The sequence below is a fragment of the Entelurus aequoreus genome, linkage group LG11 (assembly GCF_033978785.1).
Source record: "Entelurus aequoreus isolate RoL-2023_Sb linkage group LG11, RoL_Eaeq_v1.1, whole genome shotgun sequence".
Classification (NCBI taxonomy): Eukaryota; Metazoa; Chordata; class Actinopteri; order Syngnathiformes; family Syngnathidae; genus Entelurus; species Entelurus aequoreus.
The window spans coordinates 31,833,171-31,845,486 of NC_084741.1; the positions used below are offsets into that span (position 1 = coordinate 31,833,171).

The 12,316-nt window shown below is 39.8% G+C and overlaps 1 protein-coding gene across 1 annotated transcript in view; it reads left to right on the forward strand.

Annotated features, from left to right (window-relative positions):
- The window catches only part of itga8 (integrin, alpha 8), a 191,894-nt gene that overhangs the window by 148,048 nt on the left and 31,530 nt on the right, over positions 1-12,316 (forward strand). The window contains exon 21 of the mRNA XM_062062941.1: positions 2,635-2,727. Coding sequence (XP_061918925.1) covers positions 2,635-2,727 — 93 coding nt within the window. The remainder of the gene's footprint in view (positions 1-2,634; positions 2,728-12,316) is intronic.

A 12,316-nucleotide genomic window follows, 5' to 3' on the forward strand; every position in this document is an offset into this window, starting at 1 on the left:
ACGCTAAAACAGCTTCTTCTTCTTGGCTGAATGTGAATAATAATCTGTAGATGAAACTTTGTTTACTTGTTCTTAGGGCTGTCCGATAATATCGGTATCGGTTTTTAAAAGTAAAATGTATGACGTTTTTAAACGCCGCTGTGTACACGGACGTAGGGAGAGGTACAGAGAAACAATAAACCTTTAAGGCACTTCCTTTACGTGCATGCCATCCCAGTCACATAATATCTACCGACTTTACTCATTACGAATTGATGCAAGACATACTTGGTCAACAGCCATACAGGTCACACTGAGGGTGTCCGTATAAACAACTTTAACACTGTTACAAATATGCACCACACTGTGAACCCACACCAAACAAGAATGACAAACACGTTTCGGGAGAACATCGGCACCGTAACACAACATAAACACAACAGAACAAATACCCAGAATCCCTTGTATTACTAACTCTTCCGGGACGCTACAATATAACCCCCCCCCCGCTAACCCCTACCACCCCACCTCAACCCCGCCCACCTCAACCTCTCATAGTCTCTCTCAGGGAGAGCATGTCCCAAATTCCAAGCTGCTGTTTGGATAGATAGATAGTACTTTATTGATTCCTTCAGGAGAGTTCCCTCAGGAAAATTAAAATTCCAGCAGCAGTGTACAGAATTGAGATAGAATTTAAAAAGTAAAAAGTAAATAATGGGGGTATAAATGGAAACAGAATAGAAAAATAGTACAATAAGAATAAAAATAAAAAGCAACAATGAGAATAAAAATATAACTGTAAAATAAGAATATAACAAGAGAAACTAGGCAGTAGTGACCTTGTTATGAAAAAGTATTGCACTGTTATTCTTTTGAGGCATGTTAAAAAAAAGAATACACTTTGTGACTTCAATAATAAATATGGCAGTGCCATGTTGGCATTTTTTTCCATAACTTGAGTTGCTTTATTTTGGAAAACCTTGTTACATGGTTTAATGCATCCAGCGGGGCATCAGAACAAAATTAGGCATAATAATGTGTTAATTCCACGACTGTATATATCGGTATCGGTTGATATCGGTATCGGTAATTAAGAGTTGGACAATATCGGATATCGGTAAAAAAGCCATTATCGGACATCTCTAATTGTTACTATAACCACCCCGATGTTATTTGTGATGTTAAGAGTGTGTGCTTGCACCAGGGAGCGCGATATTAACTGTCAGAAAAACAATGATCATTTGATAGACTCAAAATTTTGAATGTATTTTCTTTCAAATAGTCATTAATCACCGTCCAGTTGCATTGAACGTCCGTTATTACCAGGATGGCCAAACATGGCAGATATAGGCGCGTTCCCCTTCCACTATGGTCACATTTATGAGACAAGAATGTGCATAGTGTGGCATTACGGCGCTTTTGTTATCATCTCAATGGATGTTTCTTTCATGTCGGTGTGATCATGTTTTGTTTTAGTCATGTTCGGTTTTGTTTTTGGACTCTTTTTGCACTTTTGTTTGTTTTGTCACCATAGCAACCCATTAGTTTTCACCTGTCATGTCACGCACCTGTTTCACGTTTTGAGTCACGCACCTGTTTTCACTGATCATGTCACTGCTATTTAAGCCGGTCTGTTTCTGTTGTTCGTCGTGGTGACATTATCTATCCATCCATGCTACTGCTACCCATGATATTCCTGTCTGCCATAGTTTCATGCTGTTCCATGCCAAGTAAGTTTTTGCTTATTGTTCATAGTTTCTGCCTTTGTGCAAGTTTTGTTTCATTAGTCAAGTTTGTTCTCCGCCATTGTGCGCGCCTTTTGTTTGCTTCCTTTTTTTGTAGTTTGTTGGTGTTTTAATAAATCATGTACTTACATTCACGTCTTGCCCGCGCCAACTTTCCATTGCATTCCTGGGAAAACACAACAACTTAAGGACCACGTTCTGACAGTTTCCAGGTGTCTCAGTTGAAGCGATGAGAATATATTTGATCGTTTTCTGGAAGTTACCTTTACCATTTTATTATGTGTGGTGTACACGGCATCCAAACTTCAAGTGCAATATAACGTTTTACCTTCCAGGGGCGCTGGACTTATTCCAGCGTCATAGGCGCGTAAGAACAAAAGTGTTTAAGTCGACGGTGGAATACGCGGTAGACCAGATTTGACAAGGGACGCCCACATTTTAGGGCTGGGATGAAGGCAGTTGTGCACCTTTTCTGACGTAAGAACCTGGAAGAATATTGTTCTTACATGCTGCAGACACACTTCTCATGGGTTCTTTCTAAAAAAACAACAACTTCAGAACGGAACCTGGCTTGTGTGCACGCGGTCACATGACATCACTTCCTGTTGCGTTGGGTTGATTAAAGCAACTTTATCATTGCTTTGCTGGCAAAGGCCTAAAAGCCTTCAAGCTGTGTGAGTAGCCCCGGAAATGGACAGGATCAATTGCTGTTTGTTTGTCTGCACTAATGAGTGTGTAATGGAGCTACGTGATGGATGAGGTTGTTACTGTCAGAGCATTCATCACTGGTGCTCCCTCCTCCCTGTTTTTAGACGCTCTCTTGTTCCTTCTTGTGACTCCCGTCGCTTTGCATTCATCACGTTCTATGATGCTCACTTTTTGTGTCCTTTCCCACATGTTCTTCCTCTAGTCTTTGGCCCAGTTGAACTGCGAGTACAAGATGGTGAACGAGTCCAGGATGGTGGTGTGTGACCTGGGAAATCCCATGGTCACTCAAACAGAGGTGAGTGGATGCACACTTAAAAAAAAAAAAAAAAGGTAACACTTTAGTATGGGGAACATATTCACCGTTAATTAGTTCAGTGGTTCTTAACCTTGTTGGAGGTACCGAACCCCACCAGTTTCATATGTGCATTCACCGAACCCTTTAGTAAAAAATATACATATATATTTTTTTCAAATTCAAGAAAAAGTTGTATGTTTTTTTACTGGTGCACAAAATGAACCGTGCATGAACATCACCTTGTTCATAGAACAAAACCAACACAGTGCATGAACTCACAACAAATTACACACCTTAGACACATTACCATGAATTGATTAACGTGGACCCCGACTTAAACAAGTTGAAAAACGTATTCGGGTGTTACCATTTAGTGGTCAATTGTACGGAATATGTACTGTACTGTGTAAACCAGGGGTGGGCAATTAATTTTCACCGGGGGCCGCATAAGCAACCCGAGCACTGCTGAAGGGCCACACGACAATATTTCAATTAGATTTTGCTCAATATTATTTTTGATATACCGTAAGATAAATAATAATGATGATAATAATAATAATAATTTAATTTAACCTAACTTAACTTTATACAAAAGCAGATTGCTTTTGATGGTCACTTTATCCTGCATTATCCAACATTTTTCCCCATCAGATTTGGACAACCATCTGTTGTTAAAAATAGTTTTTAATCATATTTATTTTATATTGTTTTTTATATTGGTTTTATATGTAATTGTTTTTTCTTTTTATTCAGTCATTGGTGGAGCTAAGGATAATATTTGAATATTGTTTTTAATATTGTTGTGCAGCACTTTGGAAACATTTTGTTGTTTAAATGTGCTATATAAATAAAGTGGATTGGATTGTCACACCTGCCAGCTTGTCCCAACACGCATTTACCTCTGTGAGCAAGTCATTACCTGTGGTTGTCTCTTTAATTGACTGCATCAGAGCTCTCATCCAAAGTTAGCGAAAAACAGTCCATGTCTCCGGGCATTATCAGCGCAACAAAGTCCAATAAGCACTCCTTAATAAACTCTCCGTCAGAAAACGCCTTACTTTTTCTGGCGCTTTTGTGAGAAATGACGAAACTTGTCCTGACGGCTGCATCTCTGGGGGTGTGAAATATGGCACAAAGTCCTTGTTGGGTTTGCAGTTTTACCATCAACGCATCAGCCTCCCTTGCGCGCGCTTCATCAGACACATTCCGGTATTTTCCCTCGTGTTTCTTCGTGTAGTGGCGATTAAAATGATATTTAAACACAGCAACCTGTGTACCACACATTAAGCACACGGCTTTACCATTAATTTATGTAAAGAAATACTTGGCAGTCCATGTCTTGTTGGAAACACGCCATTCCTCATCAACTTTTCTTTTTTTAGCGTCTCATCACTTGTCTCTATGCACCTTCACTCACAGGTTCCCCCCGGACATACGGCATAAATAACACATTTCAAAATAAAAGCAGCACAGTTGTATTGCGCGCACGACATAGATGTTTTTTAAACTTTATTTTGTCATTTGTAATTGCGCCGTTCAATTCACTCACAATCGCACACGCGCATACGTCCACACGGAAGTTGTACAAATAACGTGTTTCAAAACAAAAGCAGCACCGTTGTATTGCACACTCGACATAGATACTTTTTGAAATTGATTTTGTAATTTATGATTGGCGTCACGCGGGCCGGACAGGGATGCGCAAAGGGCCGGATGCGGCCCGCGGGCCGTACAATGCCCAGGTCTGGTGTAAACTGTACTGTGTATTCTCTTCCTTTGCAATCTGCTAGTAAAAGTTTCAATCAATCAATCAAAAAACCTGCAAATCAGATAGAAAATTAGAGGGAACATTGTTTGGGGGTATCCATAATACGCTGATAGGGAGAAGTTTTTATTTACACCAGGGGTGTCCAAACTTTTTCCACTGAGGTCCGCACACGGAAAAATTAAAGCATGCGGGGGCCATTTTGATATTTTTCATTTTCAAACCATAACAAAATACTGTATATGGATTTTTTATTTTTTATTTTAAGGGTCATGTTACCTGAATATTACATTTCAACTATTATCTTGTTTGTTTTATGCTCTTTTGTCAAAGAAAACGTTGATGTTTTTGTATGGCAACATACAAAAACATATGCAATATATATGCAATATTTTCCACATAAAACATTTTAAAGTGAAATATTTAAACAATTGGAGCCTTGAATAGATTAATAAGTCATTATAAGATTGTTATTTTTATTTTTTTTGAGCAATGGCAAAAAAATTGAAATAAAGATAGACAAAAGAAGAAGAAAAAACAGCCTGCATGGCAGCTTTGTGTCAACATTGCACCTTTTCCTAGGGAGATTTCACCTCATTCCACTTTTTTTAATGTTTTTTTTTAATTTTTGTAATAGTATTTCCAGAATGTGTGGCGGGCCGGTAAACAATTAGCTGCGGGCCGCAATTGGCCCCCGGGCTGCACTTTGGACACCCCTGATTTACACGATAAATCGGATGTCTCTTTACCTCGGTGGCGGAGGCTCCGCCGAACCCCTGAGGCCGACTCACCGAACCCTTAGGGTTCGATCGAACCCAGGTTAAGAGCCACTGAATTAGTTGCTTATTAACATGCAAATTAGTAACATATTGGCTCCTAATTAGTCATTATTAAGTACTAATTAATGCCTTAGTCTGCATGGCCTTATTATACAAAAACCCTAAACCCCTAACCCTAACCAAATCACTCTAAATTAAGTCTATGTTAATGGTTATACTTGTAAAGCACTTTTCTACCTTCAAGGTACTCAAAGCGCATTGACACTATTTCCACATTAACACACACATTCACACACTGATGGCGGGAGCTGCCATGCAAGGCCCTAACCACGATCCATCAGGAGCAAGGGTGAAGTGTCTTGCTCAAGGACACAACCGATGTGACTAGGTTGGTAGAAGCTGGGGATTTGAACCAGGAACCCTCAGGTTGCTGGCACGGCCACTCTCCCAACTCCGCCACGCCGTTCCCATATGTTACCCTAGTGTCCAAATAACTTTTAATTAAGTATTTGTTACTTAGAATATGTTCCCCATACTAAAGTGTTACCAAAAATGTAATCTGAAAAAATCCTGCGACTGTACTTCCTCAGCTTTAACACAAACTGATTGATCATTTCCAAAATGGACAAGCATCTCCTTGACCCGCCACACAATGTCCCTCGCCCTGACTCCGCTTACACACACAAGATGAGGGTGAAGCCTAAGGCGTCCGTTTAACTCCTCAATGACTGACACATGGAGGAAACCCAGGCTTTGTGAAGTAACAGTCGTCATTTCCTGCGCAGATATCCCTGCGCTCAAAGCGTGTCGCATGTGAATTAGCGTGTTTGTGTGTGTAGAGGATGAAGGTTCTTAGTGAAGGTGTCGATGACGCTTTGACACACGGCATTGTGATAAATCAATTATGTGCTCGTGTTACACTGCTGGGGGAAGGACAACGTAACGAGGCATGCAAAAGGGAAAAGGTGTGTGTTTGTGTGTGTGTGTGTGTGTCTGTGTGTCACAGTCGTCCAGATGAGAGTTATTAACTCTCCCCTTGCCCTCTCTGGATGCTCAGGAATCCACAGGCTTATGCAGAACATACTTCATATGCTGACTTTTCATCATGCGTCATTCCTTTCGGCTTTATGTCACAGATGTTAAAGCCCAAGCGGAGCAAACAGATCCATGTCCCCCAAAGAACCGAAACATCACTTTTTAATTTTTTTTATTGAGGTCGGTGACAACACTTAATGGCGGTTGATATTCCTGTAATGAGATCCAATACATGAACTTTTCCCTGACAGTGTCAGTCAAATGTCTACCTTTCTTTGGGGCGGCGTGGCTCGGCTACAAACTCGAGGGTTCCAGGTTCGATTCCTGCTTCTACCATCCTAGTCACTGCTGTCGGTGTCCTTGGGCAAGACCCTCTACCCACCAGCTTCCAGTGCCACCCACACTGGTTTAATTGCAACTTAAAGTTGTAGGTCAGGGGTGTCAAACGTACGGCCCGAGGGGCGGATCAGACCCGTGAACAGGTTTTATCCGGCCCATGGGATGAGTTTGCTAAGTATAAATATCAACCTGAACTTTTTTGATTGAAAGAAACAGCTGTTCTAATTGTGTCCATTTTGTAGACTTTGTAGAGGATGCTACATACTGTATGTACAACATAAACCACATGATGTTAGTACGTCAGTTGAGGAAAATTATCAAACTACATAAATAACATATTGTAATTTGATTTTGAAATAATGTTTTTATCTTGATAGATTGAAAATTATGACCAATGAGTTGACTGATGATAATTATCACATAATTTATTCAGAAAATATAAATAAAGACAAATAAAGTATATATACTAATAACCGCAACAGGTAATTGAAAAAAACAAAACAACAACAACATTACTATTTGTACCATTTCAGAATGCGCTTGTTCTATTTTTAAACAAAGAAAACGATCTGAAGATGTCTTTATTTTTAAGTTATCCTGCCGTGATTTTACCATTTGGGAGTAGATTGTTCTCCATGTGGCACCGATTTAAAATGAGTTTGACACCCCTGCTTTAGGTAATGGGGTGTCAAACGTACGCCTGCGAACAGGTTTAATCCGGACTGTGGCCCGCAAGATACGTTTGCTAAGTATAAAAATGAGCTGCAATTTTTCAATGAAAGCAACTGTTGTTTTAAATGTGTCCACTGAATGTGGCAAAAATAATTTATTTCTTAACTCAGGTCACACATCACACTTTTTAAGATGACGTGTCAGCTGACTTTAAGCGCCCTCCGGATTGGCTGCCGCTATTCCAATCAGCTGCTCCTGTTGTGGCTGGCAGCAGACTAATGCTCTAGCGACACACCAATACCTTCTTTTATTCTACATTATCCACTCAACGAATAAAATAACAAAACGGTAATATGCAAAGACGTAAACCAACTTGGCCATCATCTTTGTAGCGTATTTTTCGGACCATAGGGCGCACCGGTATAAAAAGCGCACTGCGGATGAGAGGGTCTATTCAGGTCTATTTTCATACAAAAGGCACACCGGATTATAAGGCGCATTAAAGGGGTCATATTATGATTTTTTTCTAAAATTAAAACACTATCTTGGAGCTTCCTGAGCGTCTCTTCAGGATGCGCCGTTTTTTGGGCGGTCTTACCTACGTGGCTCACCTTCGACAGCGTCTTCTACCCGTCATCTTTGTTGTAGCGGTGTAGCATGCAAGGACGGGAGTGGAAGAAGTGTCAAAAGATGGAGCTAACTGTTTTAATGACATTCAGACTTTACTTAAATCAATAACGGAGCAGCAAAATGGACGGATGGAAGGATCTCCTCATCCGTGGCTCAATAATGCAACATCAACGCCAAAAATGTGTCCCGTGAAAAAACGTCCGACCGGAACCCTCTAATAACTAAAGTTCCGTAGGTGAATTATGTAAACCCACTAGAGGTTTTAGCGCTTTGATAGCTAGTCTACTGACAGATATAAGTAAGAACTTTACGCTACTTTATATTAGAAATGGCAACAGCGGAATATGAATGTCACATAAGAAGGTAGAGAAAAAAGAAGAACGCTTATGACTACGGTGTCTCCACGGACTACAATGGCGGACGCGCGCACATTTTCAGGACTTATGCAGATCCCAAATACACATCAGCAGGTACCAGAAGGTAACAAAAGTTGGTTTTGCATAATATTGCAAAACAAAACGTCAGGTAATATGTCTGCTAATAGGTGCCATTTTGCGGCCCTTAAACACACGCACCATAATAATACTCGTATGTTTAATGCGCCGACAATCCATCAAGCGGTGCGGCTTCATAGCTTACCGAAGTCGTACTAAAAACATTTTGACAGATTTTTGAGCGTCGTGTGTAATGTTATTTATTCTCAAAGAAACAGTGAAAGTGTTGGTGTTGTTTACTGGCGTCATCTTGCAGTTTACACATATCTCTTATGTATGACTGCCATCTACTGGTCACACTTATCATTACACCATGTACCAAATAAAATTGCTTCGAGGTCACTAAGCACAACCAGAATTATGCTGTACATTAGGCGCACTGTCGATTTTTGAGAAAATTCAAGGATTTTAAGTGCGCCTTATAGTTCGAAAAATGCGGTAGTTAGAATTCCATTCAGCGCTCGCAATTGGTTAACGGCACAATGTGCGCACTGAACTACATTGTAAAAATGTGTGTTTCTACTTTTGTTGTTTGTTCTTGTCGCGATGTGGTGAGCGTTGCTTGCAGCGTGGCCCCAAGGACGGCAGACGGCTTGCAAGTAAAACTAATTTACCAGGCCAGGAAGCAGGGAACAAACAAAAACAGCACACTAAGCATCAGTCTCAAAAGTACAATAATCCAGCACTGAAGGGTGGGGCCCAGGTGACCTAAATAGAACTAATTAATTACAATCAGGTGTGCTGACAGGACATGGAACTAAACAGGAAATACTGACAAAACAAGAGCACTAAAACAGGAAGTAATTCTAAACACAGGAAGTAGAAACTAGAAATAACACTGGACAGGAATTAAAACACCAAAACACAGGAAAACCCAAACATGACCAAACTGTCAGTATTTTATTTTATGCTCAAATGTAGCATGTCCACATTTGTTAAGTTTGTAGTTATGTTGCCTTTAATTCGACTATTAAGGTGTCATTTTTTTCTCGTCTTTAAGTTTAGTGTTAGCAATTATAGTCATTGCTTTTTTGACAACTTCTACGTCAAAAATTCCTTCTTTTTGTGCCGCTTCGCCGTTGCCTCGCAAAAGAGACGCACGCAAGTTTCTTGCAGAGTCGTAAAGAACTCCTCCCGTTTGCTTTGAAAGTTATACGTTTTCTATCTCTTCCCGCCATTTTTGGTGGGTAAGAAACTGCATTCAGCGCTCTTCTTCGCTGCGCTCGCGACTTTATTCTCCATGATCACTGGTCTTGTCGGGCGAACAATACTGACCTTTAAACTACAGTAGGTCAGACTTCATCTAAAATTTAAAAAAAAAAATGTACAATGACCATATTTTTAAGATATTTTCATTTAAAAATCTGTATAAATGCAAATGTGATTAAAAAAGAATAACAGCAGAAAAAAATGTATTTTAAACGCAGCTCACTAGTGAGTTTTCTATTTTTACAACAAGGCCTGCGGGTGACTCATGTGGTCCTTGGGACCCGCAGGCACCGTGTAGGTGATCCCTGTTTTGTCAATACACTGAGATAAAGTCTTAAGTTCATCGTGTTCTCCACGGTGTTTTTGAAACTGCACCATTTTTTTCTTCAGAATGTTCAACTAACTTGAAGTGTTTTGCCAAGAGGATTAGTTGTAATATAGATAGATAGTACTTTATTGATTCCTTCAGGAGAGTTCCCTCAGGAAAATTAAAATTCCACATTTGAAGAATGTGCTTGTTCTATTTTTGGCCAAAAGTAAAATTTAAAAAATATATATGAAATTGTCTTTATTTCTAAATTATTATGCCATGATTTGATCAGTCCAGCCCGTGTGGGAATAGATTTTCCTCCATGCAGCCCCTGAGCTAAAATGAGTTTGACGTCGCTGCACTAGAGGAAAAAGGCTATATAAATATAATTCACTTTACTTCTTTCATCTCGTTACACACCAATATTTAGCCCTTGCAAAACACATCTGCTGTTTATATTGGCAAATGAATGGAAAATAACTTTTTCTTTTTTTAATCTCTGATAAAGCTCACCAAGTCGTTGTCAATTTTCAGATTTGCCATCTTAGATTTATTTTACAGTGTGATTGTTGAAGCAGATGAATACAATTCTATCATGGCCACACGTAGGGAAACTGAGACATCGAGTAAAATGTCTGTCTTCTTCTCCCCAAAGTGGGTTTGGGTTTTTCTCGTCCCATTTGACTCCGGTTTCCATGGTAACGACTCCTCCGCTGGCTTATCTTGTTGAATATTGCCGCTTGCTCTATTGTGTGACGCTTAATATGTGTGTTGCTTTATGATATACAATACAATAATACACTTGCATAAATATGAAGGGAATATCAATTCATCATTCCATTTGGTGTATCTGTATGCTAGCAATAATTGTAGTTAGCTTTTAAAATATTCAAATCCTTCACATATTTTTGCATTCAGCATTTACACCCAGATGCTCTTTTAACCTTGCGCTACGTCAGTTAGATTTCTGCATGTTTCTGTAGGGATGAAGCGATAGACGGTATTAATAATAACCACAGTAAAACTTCTGATGGTTAGTATTATCGTTTTGAATTAAAATGATCGAAAAACCGCAATTGATAGCTACACTTTGATAGCGATCTTAAAATGCTGACAATAATACAAAACCCAAAACCAGTGAAGTTGGCACGTTGTGTAATTCGTAAATAAAAACAGAATACAATGATTTACAAATCTTTTCAACTTATATTCAATTGAATAGACTGCAAAGACAAGATATTTAATGTTCAAACTGAGAAACCTATTTTTTTAGAATTTAATGGCAGCAACACATTGCAAAAAAGTTGGCACAGGGGCATTTTTACCACTGTGTTACATGGCCTTTCCTTTTAACAACACTCAGTAAACGTTTGGGAACTGAGGAGACCAATTTTTGAAGCTTTTCAGGTGGAATTCTTTCCCATTCTTGCTTGATGTACAGCTTAAGTTGTTCAACAGTCCGGGGGTCCCTGTTGTGGTATTTTAGGCTTCATAATGTGCCACACATTTTCAATGGGAGACAGGTCTGGACTACAGGCAGGCCAGTCTAGTACCCGCACTCTTTTACTATGAAGCCACGCTGTTGTAACACGTGGCTTGGCATTGTCTTGCTGAAATAAGCAGGGGCGTCCATGATAACGTTGCTTGGATGGTAACATATGTTGCTCCAAAACCTGTATGTACCTTTCAGCATTAATGGTGCCTTCACAGATGTGTAAGTTACCCATGCCTTGGGCACTAATACACCCCCATACCATCACAGATGCTGGCTTTTCAACTTTGCGCCTATAACAATCTGGATGGTCCTTTTCCTCTTTGTTCCGGAGGACACAACGTCCACAGTGTCTAAAAGCAATTTGAAATGTGGACTCGTCAGACCACAGAACACTTTTCCACTTTGCATCAGTCCAACTTAGATAAGCTCAAGCCCAGCGAAGCCGGCGACGTTTTTGGGTGTTGTTGATAAATGGCTTTTGGTTTGCATAGTAGAGTTTTAACTTGCACTTACAGATGTAGCGACGAACTGTAGTTACTGACAGTGGTTTTCTGAAGTGTCCATGAGCCCATGTGGTGATAACAATTACACACTGATGTCGCTTTTTGATGCAGTACCGCCTGAGGGATCGAAGGTCACGGGCATTCAATGTTGGATTTCAGCCTTGCTGTTTATGTGCAGTGATTTCTCCAGATTATCTGAACCTTTTGATGATATTACGAAATCCCTAAATTCCTTGCTAATGTTGCAATTCCTCATTGAGAAATGTTGTTCTTAAACTGTTGGACAATGTGCTCACGCATTTGTTCACAAAATGGTGACCCTCGCCCCATCCTTGTTTGTGAATGACTGAGCATTTCA